The sequence below is a fragment of the Centropristis striata genome, chromosome 5, assembly GCF_030273125.1.
Source record: "Centropristis striata isolate RG_2023a ecotype Rhode Island chromosome 5, C.striata_1.0, whole genome shotgun sequence".
Classification (NCBI taxonomy): domain Eukaryota; kingdom Metazoa; phylum Chordata; class Actinopteri; order Perciformes; family Serranidae; genus Centropristis; species Centropristis striata.
In genome coordinates this window covers 16,558,206-16,572,065 of record NC_081521.1, presented here as the reverse complement: position 1 = coordinate 16,572,065, position 13,860 = coordinate 16,558,206, and the positions used below count along the sequence as shown (strand labels likewise).

Below are 13,860 nucleotides of genomic sequence, written 5' to 3'. Positions count from 1 at the left end.
CTGAAGTGCTGCTTTTGCTCATTTCTGTGTAGAGAATGTGATTTTCAGTGTGGTCGATTAAACGTCTTTAGTTGGAGGACAGCACTGACTTATACAAGCTTTTTTAGTCGAGGTACATTGTGGATGCAAAATGTCTGATGAAAATCTCTTTAATACTGGACCTATTTCTAAAACTGTTGTTTGTCCCTTAGCCACAAAAACATGGAAAAACATGGTTGAAAGATACTGAGGTTTTCCTTCAAGCTTCTTTATGTCCATTTACATTATTATCCCCCACTGTTGCAGAGTTTATCTGCATCTAGCATGTTCACAGTGTTTTTAGGAATATTTCTATTTTTCCTCTCTGCAGGCATGCAGAGAGGAAAATCCCACACACAGAAGGCTTCTATCCAGGTCTAAACTCAGTCTAAGTGCAGAAGTGTGTGTTTGTCTTCTCACCCAGCTCCTCCAGGGACGGGACGCCGTACTTGTCTCCGTGGTCATCAGAGATGGGGGTGACGCAGCGACCCATCAGAGCGTCCGACAGCGTCTCAACGGGCATCTCTGGAGGATCCAGACGGCTGATCAGAGTCTGGAAACGCTTGTAGGTGAGAGGAGGCTGACCACCGTTCAGCTCGATGATCCTGAGGAGGGACGGAGACAGAGACAGAGACAGGGAGTGGCAGGGTTTAATCTAAATCATTTACTATTCAGCAAAAATGAAAGTTAAATAAAAGAGATTTTTACAGACACAGAAGTCAACACCACCTCTCACAGAAGATGGTTTGATTTAAAGAGAAAATTATTATTCATTTTAATCACCTTTTATAGTGAAATAGCTTCTAATGTATATAATTTAAATATAAATTATTAAAAAAAGAAAGGTGCAATGTGTGTTAGTTAGTTATGGGATATTTAAGTACATGTATAGAAAATAATATTAATAATCTGGTTGTGCGACAATATACTCACTAAAACGAAAAAACAAAAATCATGTTTGTTTTTAAGTCTGTGTGTGTGTGTGTGTGTCCTCACTTGTCCAGGTCGTAGAGTGTGTGTGAAGTCTTGACGGTGACCTCCACTCCGGCCTCCATGGCCAGCTTCTTAATGGCAGCGTCTCTCTCTTTCCCAAAAGGCTCCGAGTCATATTCAAAGGTCAGACGAGAGATCTTCCACTCCTGAGAGACAGAGACAGAGACAGAGAGAGAGAGAGACAGAGAGAGAGAGAGAGAGACGGGGGGGGGGGGGGGGGGGGGGGGGGGCAAATTTCATTTGCAATTAAATGAAAAAGAGAAAAATGTGGACTTATGAACATTTAAGCAGCTGAAAACAGTAACAGTTTTGAGTCTGTGCTGACCTTGAAGAGGCGTGGGAACACATTGGCTGGTTGGCCCCTGATGACAAAAAGGCGGGAGTTGAGTTTTCGTAGGTTGGCGTCAAGATCCTCCAGACACTGAAGAAGAAACCTGCAGAGAGACGACAGAGAGGAGGAACACATTAATGCAGATTATTACTGCTGATTTCACTCTTCAACCTTTTCTAGATCACTATAAATCACTAAGAATGGTTATGTTGTCCTAAGATAAGATCAGATAAGATAGAACTTCATTAATCCCAAAGACAATTCTTGTTCTAGATTGCTCCAAAGTCACAAAAACAACCAAAATAAGAAAAACAATGAACAAAATAGGTAACAATAACAGTAACAATATATAATATAAATATGACTATAAATATAATAGAAAAATAAAAAATTAAAGCGTCAAAAGGAGTAAAGTGTGTAGAGTGCAGGTGACATGGCATGTAATATATACAGATATATTGCACATGATAATGACCATAATATAGTCTGTGGTGTTGAAAATGGTATTGCACATGATGTTAATATTATTCAGTCCTGCCACTCTGCCTTTGGTTACTCTGTGTGTGTGTGTATGTGTGTGTGTGTGTGTGTGTGTGTGTGTGTGTGTGTGGAGGGATGCTGGATGAGGCATACAACCACCCAGTGAGGACAGATTCCCCTCTCTGCTGGACACACAGCTTGAATGCATCCACCAAAAAAGAGTCACATGAGTCATCTATGGTGCTATTGGCGCAACCCCTGAAACAGTCACGACTCGGCATCATTCAGTCAGTGATGCATGTACAACAATTTATTGAAGTGTGTTTCTGTTTCTGACTGGTGGCCTGAAGGTCGTTTGTGACGCAAACTTCTGAATGCAATCAAAACGGACCAATCACAGCTTCTGATGTTTAACCTTCTGAAGCCCAAAGAGCTTCAGCTTCATTCTCTGCTGCTTCATTAGTCAAGATTTAGATCAAAGAGGTCCAAAAAAAGATGTGCTAACCCTCTGGTTGAAGGGTTTTTGTTTTTTTGTTGCTCTTTCTACATTCTCTGTGTCCTTGTTTTTCACTGCAATATATAAAATCTATATAAATCTGTAAGTCCTGCAGCTCTATGGAATCAGCACAATCAGAACAATTCAAACATGTCTTTGTGCAGAATAACACAGTTAAAAGTAGTTAGTTGTAAAAAAAAAAAAAAAAAGTCACAAAATTACCCCCCCAAAAAGGAAAATTACCAAAAAAAGACATAAAAAAGATCTAAAAAAATATCAAAAAAGACACAGAGACCAAAAAACTAAAAATATCCCCCAAAAATGTGTGTGTATATATATATATATATATATATATATACACACAAAATTACCATTAAAACCTACACCAGTTTTCTACACATATTGTACACATTGAAGTGTTGTTATGTCTCCAGCCTCTCCTGTCCTCTCCTCTCTGCTCTGTGTTAACAGCCTCTCCTGTCTTCTCCTCTGCTCTGTGTAAACAGAAAAAGTTGGAAAAACTCTGCAGGCAGGTTTCCAACCAGTGCTGCCAGAATGTGTGTGTGTGTGTGTGTGTGTGTGTGTGTGTGTGTGTGTGTGTGTGTGTGTGTGTGTACTGTCATTAAAGCTGCAGACACGGGTCGGTTAATTAATCGCCACGGATCTATCACCATGGATTCAAAGCAAGTAAAATCATATCAGTTATTAATGTTGATCCATCAGAGGTCATGTAATCCCTCGGGGATCAGGGAACAACAATAACCAAGACTCAGAACTGGAGCAGGACGGAGGAGCGCACATGTGAGGCGGAGCCAGCAGAGCAGGACCAAACACACGACGCACCTCCACTTTCTGTCTCAGCACAATCAGAACAACTCAAACATGTCTTAGTGCAGAATAACACAGTTAGAATGACAGAAATCAGAAAAAAAAGAAAATCAAAGTGAATACAATGGAATTAATATATAAACACATTTCCAAGTGCCAAAGTGTCATGAATGCAATTAAAAAAAAGACAAAATTACCAAAAAAAAAGTAAAATAACCAAAAAAAGATCTAAAACTATCAAAACAGACCAAAAGAAGACACAGAAAAAGCAAAAAGCGATCTAATAATATCAAAAGACCAAAAAGAAAGACTCAAAGTGACAAAAAAAAGACACAAGCCCAAAAAAGTCTGAAGATGTAAAAAAAAAAATATATAAAAAAAGACTAGCTAAAATTACGGAAAAATACATAAAATTACCAAAAAAAAGACAATACCAAAACACACAAACAAGTTCAAACTCTGACAATAAAGTCAGTTTTTTTTACGAAATTCTAAAGAAAACAAAGTTTTTCAGAGGGTTAAAATGTCCCTAAAGAACTTGACCTTTGTTATATGTTTAGTAGCGTTTTAATTAACCCAAATATTTCCAACATTCACTTATTAGGGCCACGGGGCTACAAGAACAAATGATATATCAAAACATGAGGTTTGATGGGTATCGGTGTGCTATTACTTTTCTCTGCGGAATATGAATTTTTCACGATGTAAGTCGTTTAGGGAAAAACTGCCTCAAATTTTGCATTGAAGTGAATGGGACGGCCAAAAAAAAATTAGCGAAAAAGAACAATAATTGGAGATTTTCAAACGTCTACTTCTCCGGCATAATTTCACCTAGAGACTCCATTTAAACTTTAAACAGTACACGCAAGTCTTGTGTATCGGTGTATTAATCCACACATAATACTTTCTCACACTGCAAAATATTTGGTTTTTACCAAGATAAAAAAACAACCTTAGATTTAGAAGTGTAAGATAATTTATCTTGTTGTAAGAGTTAATTTCTTAGTTATTATCTGTTCATGCAACAAGATAATTTCCCTCATATTAAGAGTTTTTATCTTGTTGTTAAACACCCCTCTTTTGCAGTGCATGAGAACCTTCAGAAGCTCAGTGAGATTCCTTGTGTAACGGCGCCCTGTGCTGTGAGCTTGGCGGCTCTGAGCGTGCTCGACCTTGCCACCCGGCTCTGACCGTCTGTGTGCGGATTGGGAGCAGATGCAGCTTTGCCTTTGAGTGAGTGAGCCTCCTCTGGTCTAATGATCGGGCTAACAGGGTCAGACAGGAGAGAACTGAATGGCACAGAACGTTCGTTTGGCTGTCTGCTCTGAGTCTGGTCTTAGTCTGTAGCGATCAGCGCCAGCGGCTCTGCAGCTCCATCTGAGGATGAGCAGGTCGGAGGCAGAGCTGATATCTAGACATTTTCCATGGTTTTCTTGATAATAACCAAAATCATTATCCAGAAAACCATAGAAAATGTCTAGATATCAGCTCTTAAATTAAACTCTAATCAGCTGTTTTTGTTGTTATTATATTTGTCCAAACAAATGTATCTTTAGTTGTACCAGGCATTAAAATGAACAAGAAAATGAAGAAAAAAAGGTCTAATAGATAGATAGATAGATAGATAGATATACTTTATTTATCCCAAGCTGGGAAATTACAGTGTAGCAGCAGTATTACACACAGAGACAATAACAACACAATTAAGTAAAAAGAACAACCTAGGCATACTTCAAGCAATAAAATATAAAAATACAATAAAATATACAGTGTCTAAAGAAGGAGTAGAATAGAATTCCAGTGCAGAATAAATATGAATATACAGTATAAAAATGTTGGTGCTATGAAACAAATAAGGTGCAATGAACAGTGTGCATAAAAACACATGAAGTGCATAGACAGTATGTAATGAACCAGACTATTATTTGTTATTGTACAGTGTGATGGCATGTGGCAGGAAAGATTTTTTATATCTGTCCCTATGACAGCGGAGCTGGAGCAGCCTGTGAGAGAAGGTGCTCCGCTGTCTTTCTACTGTGTGATGGAGAGGGTGCTGATCATTGTCCATGATGGACAGCAGTTTGTTCAGTGTTCTCCTCTCCACCACAGTCCCAAAAGTCTCCAGCCTGAGACCAAGTACAGAGCCAGCCTTCTTGATAATCTTATCAAGTCTGTTGGTGTCGCTGGCTCTGATGCTGCTGCCCCAACACACAGCAGCAAAGAAAATGGCGCTGGCAACAACAGACTGGTAAAAGATCTCCAACATCTTGCTGCACACATTGAAGGATCTCAGCTTCCTCAGGAAATAGAGTCTAATCAGCCCCTTCTTGTACACAGCCTCTGTGTTAGATTTCCAGTCCAGTCTGTTGCCGATCACCACTCCAAGGTATTTGTAGTCCTCCACCTCCTCCACCACCTCCCCCCTGATCTGAAGTGGCTGTGGAAGCATCTTCTTCCTCCTGAAGTCAATCACCATCTCTCTGGTCTTGGTGACGTTCAGCTTCAGGTGATTCTGTTCGGACCACTCTACAAATCTGTCCACCAGTGTCCTGTACTCACCCTCCTCTCCCTCTCTTATACACCCGACAACAGCTGAGTCATCAGAAAACTTCTGCAGGTGGCATGACTCAGAGTTGTACTGAAAGTCAGTGGTGTATAAGGTGAAGAGGAAGGGAGAAAGCACAGTTCCCTGCGGAGCTCCTGTATCACTGACCACCACATCAGACAGGACACTGCCCAGACGGACAAACTGTGGCCTGCCTGTCAAGTAGTCAGTAATCCAGGAGATCCTAGAGTCGTCGACACCCATCCCCCGCAGCTTCTCACCCAACAGCAGAGGTTGAATGGTGTTGAAAGCACTGGAGAAATCAAAGAATGTGATCCTCACAGTGCTTCCTCCACCATCCAGATGCATATGGGCTCGTTGCAGCAGGTAGATGACAGCATCGTCGACTCCTAAATGGGGCTGGTAGGCAAATTGCAAGGGGTCCAGAAACGTCCTCACCTGTGGCCTCAGCTGGGCCAAGACCAGTCTCTCCAGGACCTTCATCACATGAGATGTGAGGGCGACAGGTCTGTAGTCAGCTGGGTCAGATGGTCTTGACTTCTTGGGGACTGGGACCAAGCAGGAGGTCTTCCACAGCAGCGGGACTTTCTCCTGACTCAGACTCAGGTTGTACAGATGTCTCAGTACAGGAGACAGCTGGCTGGCGCAGGTCTTCAGGATCCTGGGTGCGATACCATCAGGACCTGCAGCTTTACGCTGATGGAGTCTTTCCAGCTGCCTCTGTACCTGGCCTGTAGTCACCGCTGAGGGGGGGTTGGTGCAGATGTCAGCAGTGTGGGAGGAGAAGGAGGGGGGGCAGATGGAGAGGTGCTGCACTGGAGAATGCTGGGGGGAGGGGGGAGCCATTAGGGACAGTGTGGATGTGTGGGGGGCAGGGGGAGTAGAAGGGGTGGCAGGCGGTGAGCTAAACCTGTTAAAAAAGTTGTTAAACTGGTTTGCTCTGTCCAGGCTCCCTGACAACTGCCTGTCCTTCCCCTTCATCCCTGTGATGTGTTTCATTCCTGTCCACACATCCCTCACACTGTTCTGTTGGAGTTTGGCCTCCAGCTTCCTCCTGTAGTTGTCCTTGCATGTCCTCAGCATCTCCCTGAGTTCATGCTGCACTCTCCTCTGCTCCTCTCTGTCTCCAGACATGAAAGCCCTCTTCTTCTTGTTCAGAAGTGCCTTCAGGTCACTGGTAATCCAGGGTTTGTTGTTTGAGAAGCAGCGTACGGTCCGGGCTGGCATAGTGGTGTCCTCACAAAATTTAATGTACTCTGTGATGCAGTCAGTCATGTTATCAATGTCCTCCCCATAAGGCTCACAGAGTACATCCCAGTCTGTCAACCCAAAGCAGTCCTGCAGTGCCTCAGAGGCCTCATGTGTCCACCTCCTCACCGTCCTGGTGTTCACAGGCTGCCTTTTCACAAGAGGAACATACTTTGGGGTCAACATGACCAAGTTGTGGTCCGACCTGCCGAGGGGGGGGGGGGGGGGGGGGGGGGGGGGGGCTGTTGCCTCATATGCATCCATGGTGTTAGCATACAGGAAATTGTTAAAATAATTGATTATTTTCTATATAGGTAAATGGTTTTATTTTCTGCTTCTCTGTGGTCTGTCTCTGTTCTCTGTGAGTGACGCAGGTCACTATCAAAGGTCAAACCTTGACTGTAATAAATATCTCTATGCATTTATATTAAGTCAGACAATATGATTTGATACATTGATTGTGTTTGTGTGTTAATATTGATGTAGAAAACTATGATTACTTTAATTACATATATTCCATTTGCTTAAACTGATTAAGATTCTATAAATCACAAAGAATGACATCCAGATATATTGATACACAGTTTTTGCTGTGTGTGTATGTGCATTTGTGAGTGTGTGTGTGTGTATGTACGTTTGTGAGTGTGTGTGTGTGTGTGTGTGTGTGGGTGTATGTGTGTCTGGAGAGGGGAGACCACAGAAGGCCGAATGAAAATCCCGTGTGAGAATCTCTGTAAGTCATAACAAGGAAAAATGTTTGTGCTAACAAGTTTGTTAGCAGGCCACAAGGCTTTGTTATGGGAAGCAGTGATTGTATTGCCCAGGTGGCCTGATGTGTGACGGTATGAAAGAAGACTGGCGAATGAGCGGATCAAGAAGGCGGGACTTCCTGGAAGAAATCGACCAGCATGTTTTGTAAACAAATGTTAGTATTTTAATGGAGTCCAGGGAGGGAGTCGTGGTTCAGACTTCACGAACTGAAACACGTCTGTTTGTATTCAGGGACATGAGTTAATTTTGAACCCGGAGATCTCTGTAAAGTGCACATTTTTTGACGTATTGTAATAAAACTTTTGTTAAACTGAGAAACTTGGACGTTCTCCAGCTCTTCATTTCCCCGTCAAAGAATGCGCAGAAAAATGGTGAGGTTTTTTCTGTTGGTGACAGATTTTTTCTGTCGGTGACAGATTATCAATTTTCAAGGTTTCCTCATGCAATTTTTCTAACAAGATCCAGCGTCTTATTGTCTCTGGTGGGGCAGTCAACATATTGATGGAAGTTATTTAATGTCTTGCCCAGAGAGGCATGATTAAAATCTCCTGTAATAACCATGAATGCATCCGGGTGTTCAGTCTGTAGTTTAGCAGTGACAGTGCTGATGACTTCACAGGCCACTGCTGCATTAGCTGATGGGGGGATGTAGACAGCAATAAACATGGTGGACGTGAACTCCCTCGGCAAATAATACGGTCGCATTCCCACAGCCAGCAGTTCAATGTCCGCGGTACAGAGCCGTTCCTTCACGCTGACGTGCCCGGGGTTACACCACCTCTCACTCACATAAAGTGCAAGCCCGCCACCTTTCTTCTTCCCACTTTTGGAACAGTCTCTGTCACCTCGAACCAAACTGTAGCCAGGAACATCAACGCTGCTATCCGGGATATGTGAGTGCAGCCAAGTTTCACTGAAGCAAAAAACGCTACACTCACGGTATTCCCTCTGGGTCTTCACCAGCGCCGAGAGCTCGTCCATCTTATTTACCACAGACCTCACGTTTCCCATAATAATCGCTGGGACTGCTGGTTTATGTTTCCTCCTTCTCTCCCTCCGCAAGGCTCCAGACCTGCAACCCCGGCGTCTCCTCCGCAACTCCTGCGGGACCGCAAGTCTGTCTCCGGGCAGCAGTAGAGGCTCACACAGCGCAATCAGCTGTTCGCGCATGTAAACAATGCCCTCATAATTACCGGCGAGGTTCTCTGTTACAAAGAGTAGAAAAAGTAACAGAAGAACGCGGAGAATGGTAGAAAAACTTAGTCCAGCCATTGTCACAACGTTTGTGAACAAGATGTAATAGATAAAAAACACACCAAAAGGAATAAAAACCAACAATTAAGCAAAAGTTACAATACATGACGGGAGCTGCGGCTACAGGCTGCCACCTGGAGCGGCGCCAGAGACGTATAATATATTATATATTTTTTTTTCCACGACTGTATTTGCAAAACACAAGTTTATGTTTTTGCACAGTAAATATCTTGTCTTTACACCCTATTTAATTAAATATAGGTGAAAAATTACATTGCATTCTGTTATTATTACGTTTTTCCAAAGTCCAAAACTCTTTTGGAATCAGTTGTACAAAGACAGACCAGAAAATATGAAGCATTCAGGACTTTGTGATGACGCGATGAAATCAATTCTCACTGAGCCAACAGGCTACAGATGGCTGAGAAACTCACATGGCTGCCCTCCTTCCATCTCAGTGGACATAAAGCATCAGAGATGGTTAATAAATCACTGTGACAAATTATCAGCTGTTATATGAAAGTGTGTGTGGACATGGGGCCAAACATGACTGTGGTTGTGTGAGCGTTGGCGTGTGCTTCCACTTTATGAGCTTGATTGTTCCTCTGTGTGTGTGTCTGTTGCTGGGTTAGCAACTTCCTCTCAGTGTTCCTGGCCGCCTGCCTGCCCAGCCGTGTGTGCGTGCACGTCAGTCCTTATGTAACTGCTCTGGCCTACATCTGGTAGAACAACCACACACATGAAGAGCACTACAACACACCCTCTTAGCTGAATAACCACAGTGTGTGTGTGTGTGTGTGTGTGTGTGTGTGTGTGTGTGAGTGAGTGAGAGAGAGACAATCACTGGTTTTGGTGTGGATGTGTCAGATGTGGTTCCTGTTTTATTTCTACTTTCTCTGAATGTGGTTTGCTGCACAGATCTCCCACATCTGTGTATTAGATGTTTTGTTTTACAACAGGCATCAGTCAGCCATTACCATAGACATGTCATAACTTATATAATAATATGCTTTTAGAAGGTAATTTGTTATGAAACCAGCCTTCAGAAAAACTTCACCGAGTTAAATTGGCGCAAAACCAGCTAAAAAACATCATTATTTCATTAACGATTTGGTATTTGGTTGATATTTTTCCCTCTAGAGTCGGTCTTGACCTCTTAAAGCGTCATCAGTCTGACCTGCTGCAGAAACAATGTCAGAGCTTTCATAAGCACACAGCCTGCACCAAGGCTTCTGGGAAGTGGAGTCCTTTTCTAAATGAAACAACAGAAACTGTTTGTCACAAAGAGCTCATTCATGCAGCGAGGAGGATATTAAAAATATGCTGCAGTTAGATAAGTTCTTGCATTTAGGTCAAGTCGTACTGTAGATAGACAAATATATTATTATTATTATTATTATTATATGAGACGAATGTTTGTCTTCACTGTGTTTTCATCTGCAGCAAGTTGAGACAGAATCCTGTTTCTATGGTGACCAACAGCTGAAAGTCAACTTTTTAAACCATTTTCTCTGGAAGTTTAAGGCTTAAAACTTGCAATGAAATCTAATTTTAAACAATAAAATGCTCAGAAAAGATGCAATATTTCATGTGAAGACATTTCTCTCACTAAAGTCCATAGAGACATACAGTCATGGAAACAATTATTAGACCATTGGTTTTTTTCGATTTCTTGTTCATTTTAATGGCTGGTACAACTAAAGGTACATTTGTTTGGACAAATATAATGATAACAAGAAAAATAGCTGATAAGAGTTTAATTTAAGAGCTGATATCTCAACATTTTCCATGGTTTTCTTCATAATAACCAAAATCATTATCAATAAAACCATGGAAAATGTCTAGATATCAGCTCTTAAATTAAAGTCTTATCAGCTTTTTTTTTTCTTGTTATCATTATATTTGTCCAAACAAATGTACCTTCAGTTGTACCAGGCAATGAAATGAACAAGAAATTGAAGAAAAAGGGTGGTCTAATAACTTTTTTCCATGACTGTGATGTCTTTAGATGTGTGGTGTGAAGTGTTTGCTAAAGATGCATCCCTCTGCAGTCATAGTACAGATCACCATTAAAGAACTGACAGGTCAAAGGAAAAGCTTTCTTATACCATACATTTTCTAAAACTCTCGCGACTCAAAATCTTTCTGCTGCTGCAACAAAAGCAGGTTTCTTTCTAAAAGAGCAGTTGGTAACCTCAGTCACGGTTGATAGAAATCTGCATATTTGATCAGATAATGAGTGAATGTGAAGCTGTGACGGTGTTTTGGAGGCTGCAGCGTGTCCGTTGGGTAACGCCTCTCCTTAAGTAGGTCAGGATCACATAACCACTCACAAGTTTCATGCAGTGACACACTAACCTAAATCTCCTCCACGCAGTTTCCTCTGGAAGGAAAAACCATTGATTATCATCAGTTTTTATTGGATGTTTTGCTCCGGAGCTCAATCTCTTCAATCTCAGTGGGCTGCTGCTCATTACACCCCCCAGAAACTAACTTGGGGAATAAAAAAGAAGACGAAAATGTCCTTGAAATGAAGATGCTCCATCTTCTTGTTTAAGGCTCAGGAAGTTTTAAGATTTGGTCAAGACGCTGAAGCAATCGTTCAAAAGGGATAAAGACTAGATAACCTTTGGCTCATATTGACCCTTTTTTCAATAACATCTGACCTTTAGAGGACATTCTTCAAAACTCTGCTCTATAAGTCCTGCAGCTCAATGGAATCAGCACAATCAGAACAACTCAAAACATGTCTTTGTGCAGAATAACACAGTTAGAATGACAGAAATCATAAAAAAAACGAAAATCAAATTGATCAAAATGGTATTTGTATATAAACACATTTCCAAGTGTCAGAAATGTTGTAAAAAAAAAAAGTTACAAAATGAAAAGACCAAAAAGAGACCACAAAACAATCAATAAAAATTTAAACATTTAAAAAAATAAAAAAAGGACACAAAACATGTAAAAATGACCACAAAAAGGACAAAACATCAAAAGACACAGAATTACCAAAAAAAAATATGTAAGATGACCAAAATCGGTTTTCTCCGCAAATTGTAAATGTTGAAGTATTGTCATGTTTCCAGCCTCTCCTGTCCTCTCCTCTTTGCTCTGTGTAAACAGCCTATCCTGTCCTCACCTTTTGCTCATATTGACCCTATTTTCAATAACATCTGACCTTCAGAGGACATTCTTCAAACCCCTGCTCAGTTTGACCCATTTTACTCATCACACAACTCCTCACAGCTGCTTTGTTCCTTCCTCACCACTTCTGCTAGAAGGTGAAATAATCAGATAATCACACAACAACAACACAGACACAACAACACAGAACACGAGGTCAGACACTAAATGGTCACACTGATTCAGCACTGAGCTCTTGGGATCGGAAGTGTAAATACGGTCCTGGTCAAAGTTGAATTAAAAAGTAGTGAGTGAGTGAGTTACCTGTAGATTCTTTAAGTTTTCGCATTTTCAGGGTTTTAAAACTTCCAAATATCTGAATATCTGCCTCTTATATTCCGTGCAGGTAAGACAGAAACAGAAACAGAAAGAGGAATGTTTCAGGAAAAATTTGAGCTCCAAATTAAAAGTGAAGCTTGGTTTTTATTTTCAAAACAAGTCACGTTTTTCCCTCAGAGCTCAGAAGCTCCTGATATCAGCTACTTTTTTGCCTGTTGTGGATTATTGCGATATGTGTGCCTCAACCACCTGCCGACAGTCTTTGACTCTGGTCTATCACTGGGCTCTGAGGTTTATCACTGGTTGTAGTCGCCTTGTCCACCACTGTGAACTGTATGATAAAGCTGGCATGCCCCCCTTGACTGTAAGACATCATTCACACTGGATGACTTTGGCCAATAAGGCCCTTCTTGGCCTGGTTCCCGCTTTTGTGAAAAATGGGAAATAGGAAAAAAATAATTCAGTTTCGCTGCCCCCTCGGCTTGGATGCCCTCCAGTCTGAACTGAGATTATCAGAACTAGTTTCATTGGAAGATTTCCGCAGCATCTTAGGGAAAAGACAATGTAAATCCTTTGATCAGTGCCTGTGTTGTTAAATTGTGCCGTTAAACTCCTGCTCTTTATTGCTCTGCACTAAGTATGTCAATGTTTGTTCTTTGGTCTTTTATCTGGTTCTATAAAGGTTAAATAAAAAAGATAAAGGAATGAAGGAAAGGTGCAGTTAGATGTTAATGAGCCACTCCACTGATATTAAACATTGTAATCAGTTTATAGTTTTTATGGGTTTGAAAGACTTCCCCAGGCAGTGATGTCTAACTCTAGAGAGTGGCATCATGGGAAGTGTAGGCACTGAAGACTAATACGAGAAACTACAAATATGTGCATTTAGTGTTTTGTTTGAGTTACCATAGTTACAACAGGATACTCATGAGGAGCAACAACACCTCCAGTAACTGTGAGATACATGTGAAATAATGCAAAGAGTTCAGAAAACAGCTCTAAAGATGTAAATACTGATCCTACAGGAAATATTCTCATTGTTCCATTCATGAGATGAGACGATGGTGGATGGAGCGCTTTAATCCTAGCACAGCAGACCTGCGGGACATTTTAAGTCCCAGTTTAAGGTAAAAATAAGGCTCCTAATAGGATGATGGTCTGTCTCACACAGACCTGCAGGTGTCCCAGCAGCTGGACAGGTTTTAGTGTCTGAGTGAGCTGCTGTTGCCTGTACGGGACGACCAGAGAGATGTGGATATGAAGAGTGTGTGTGTGTGTGTGTGTGTGTGTGTGTGTGTGTGTGTGTGATCAGCAGTAGGGCTGGGCGATACGGCCCTAAAAGAACATTACAATATTTCAGGGTATTCTTGTGATAACGATATTCTTGATGATATTACAAAAAGTTAGAACAGA

At 41.4% G+C, this 13,860-nt stretch overlaps 1 protein-coding gene across 1 annotated transcript in view; it reads right to left on the bottom strand.

Annotated features, from left to right (window-relative positions):
- cry3a (cryptochrome circadian regulator 3a) overlaps nt 1-13,860 on the bottom strand; it is a 59,931-nt gene that overhangs the window by 36,730 nt on the left and 9,341 nt on the right. Inside the window, exons 3-5 of the mRNA XM_059332820.1 lie at nt 1,337-1,445; nt 1,015-1,157; nt 439-623 (exon numbers count right to left, since the gene is read on the bottom strand). Coding sequence (XP_059188803.1) covers nt 439-623; nt 1,015-1,157; nt 1,337-1,445 — 437 coding nt within the window. The remainder of the gene's footprint in view (nt 1-438; nt 624-1,014; nt 1,158-1,336; nt 1,446-13,860) is intronic.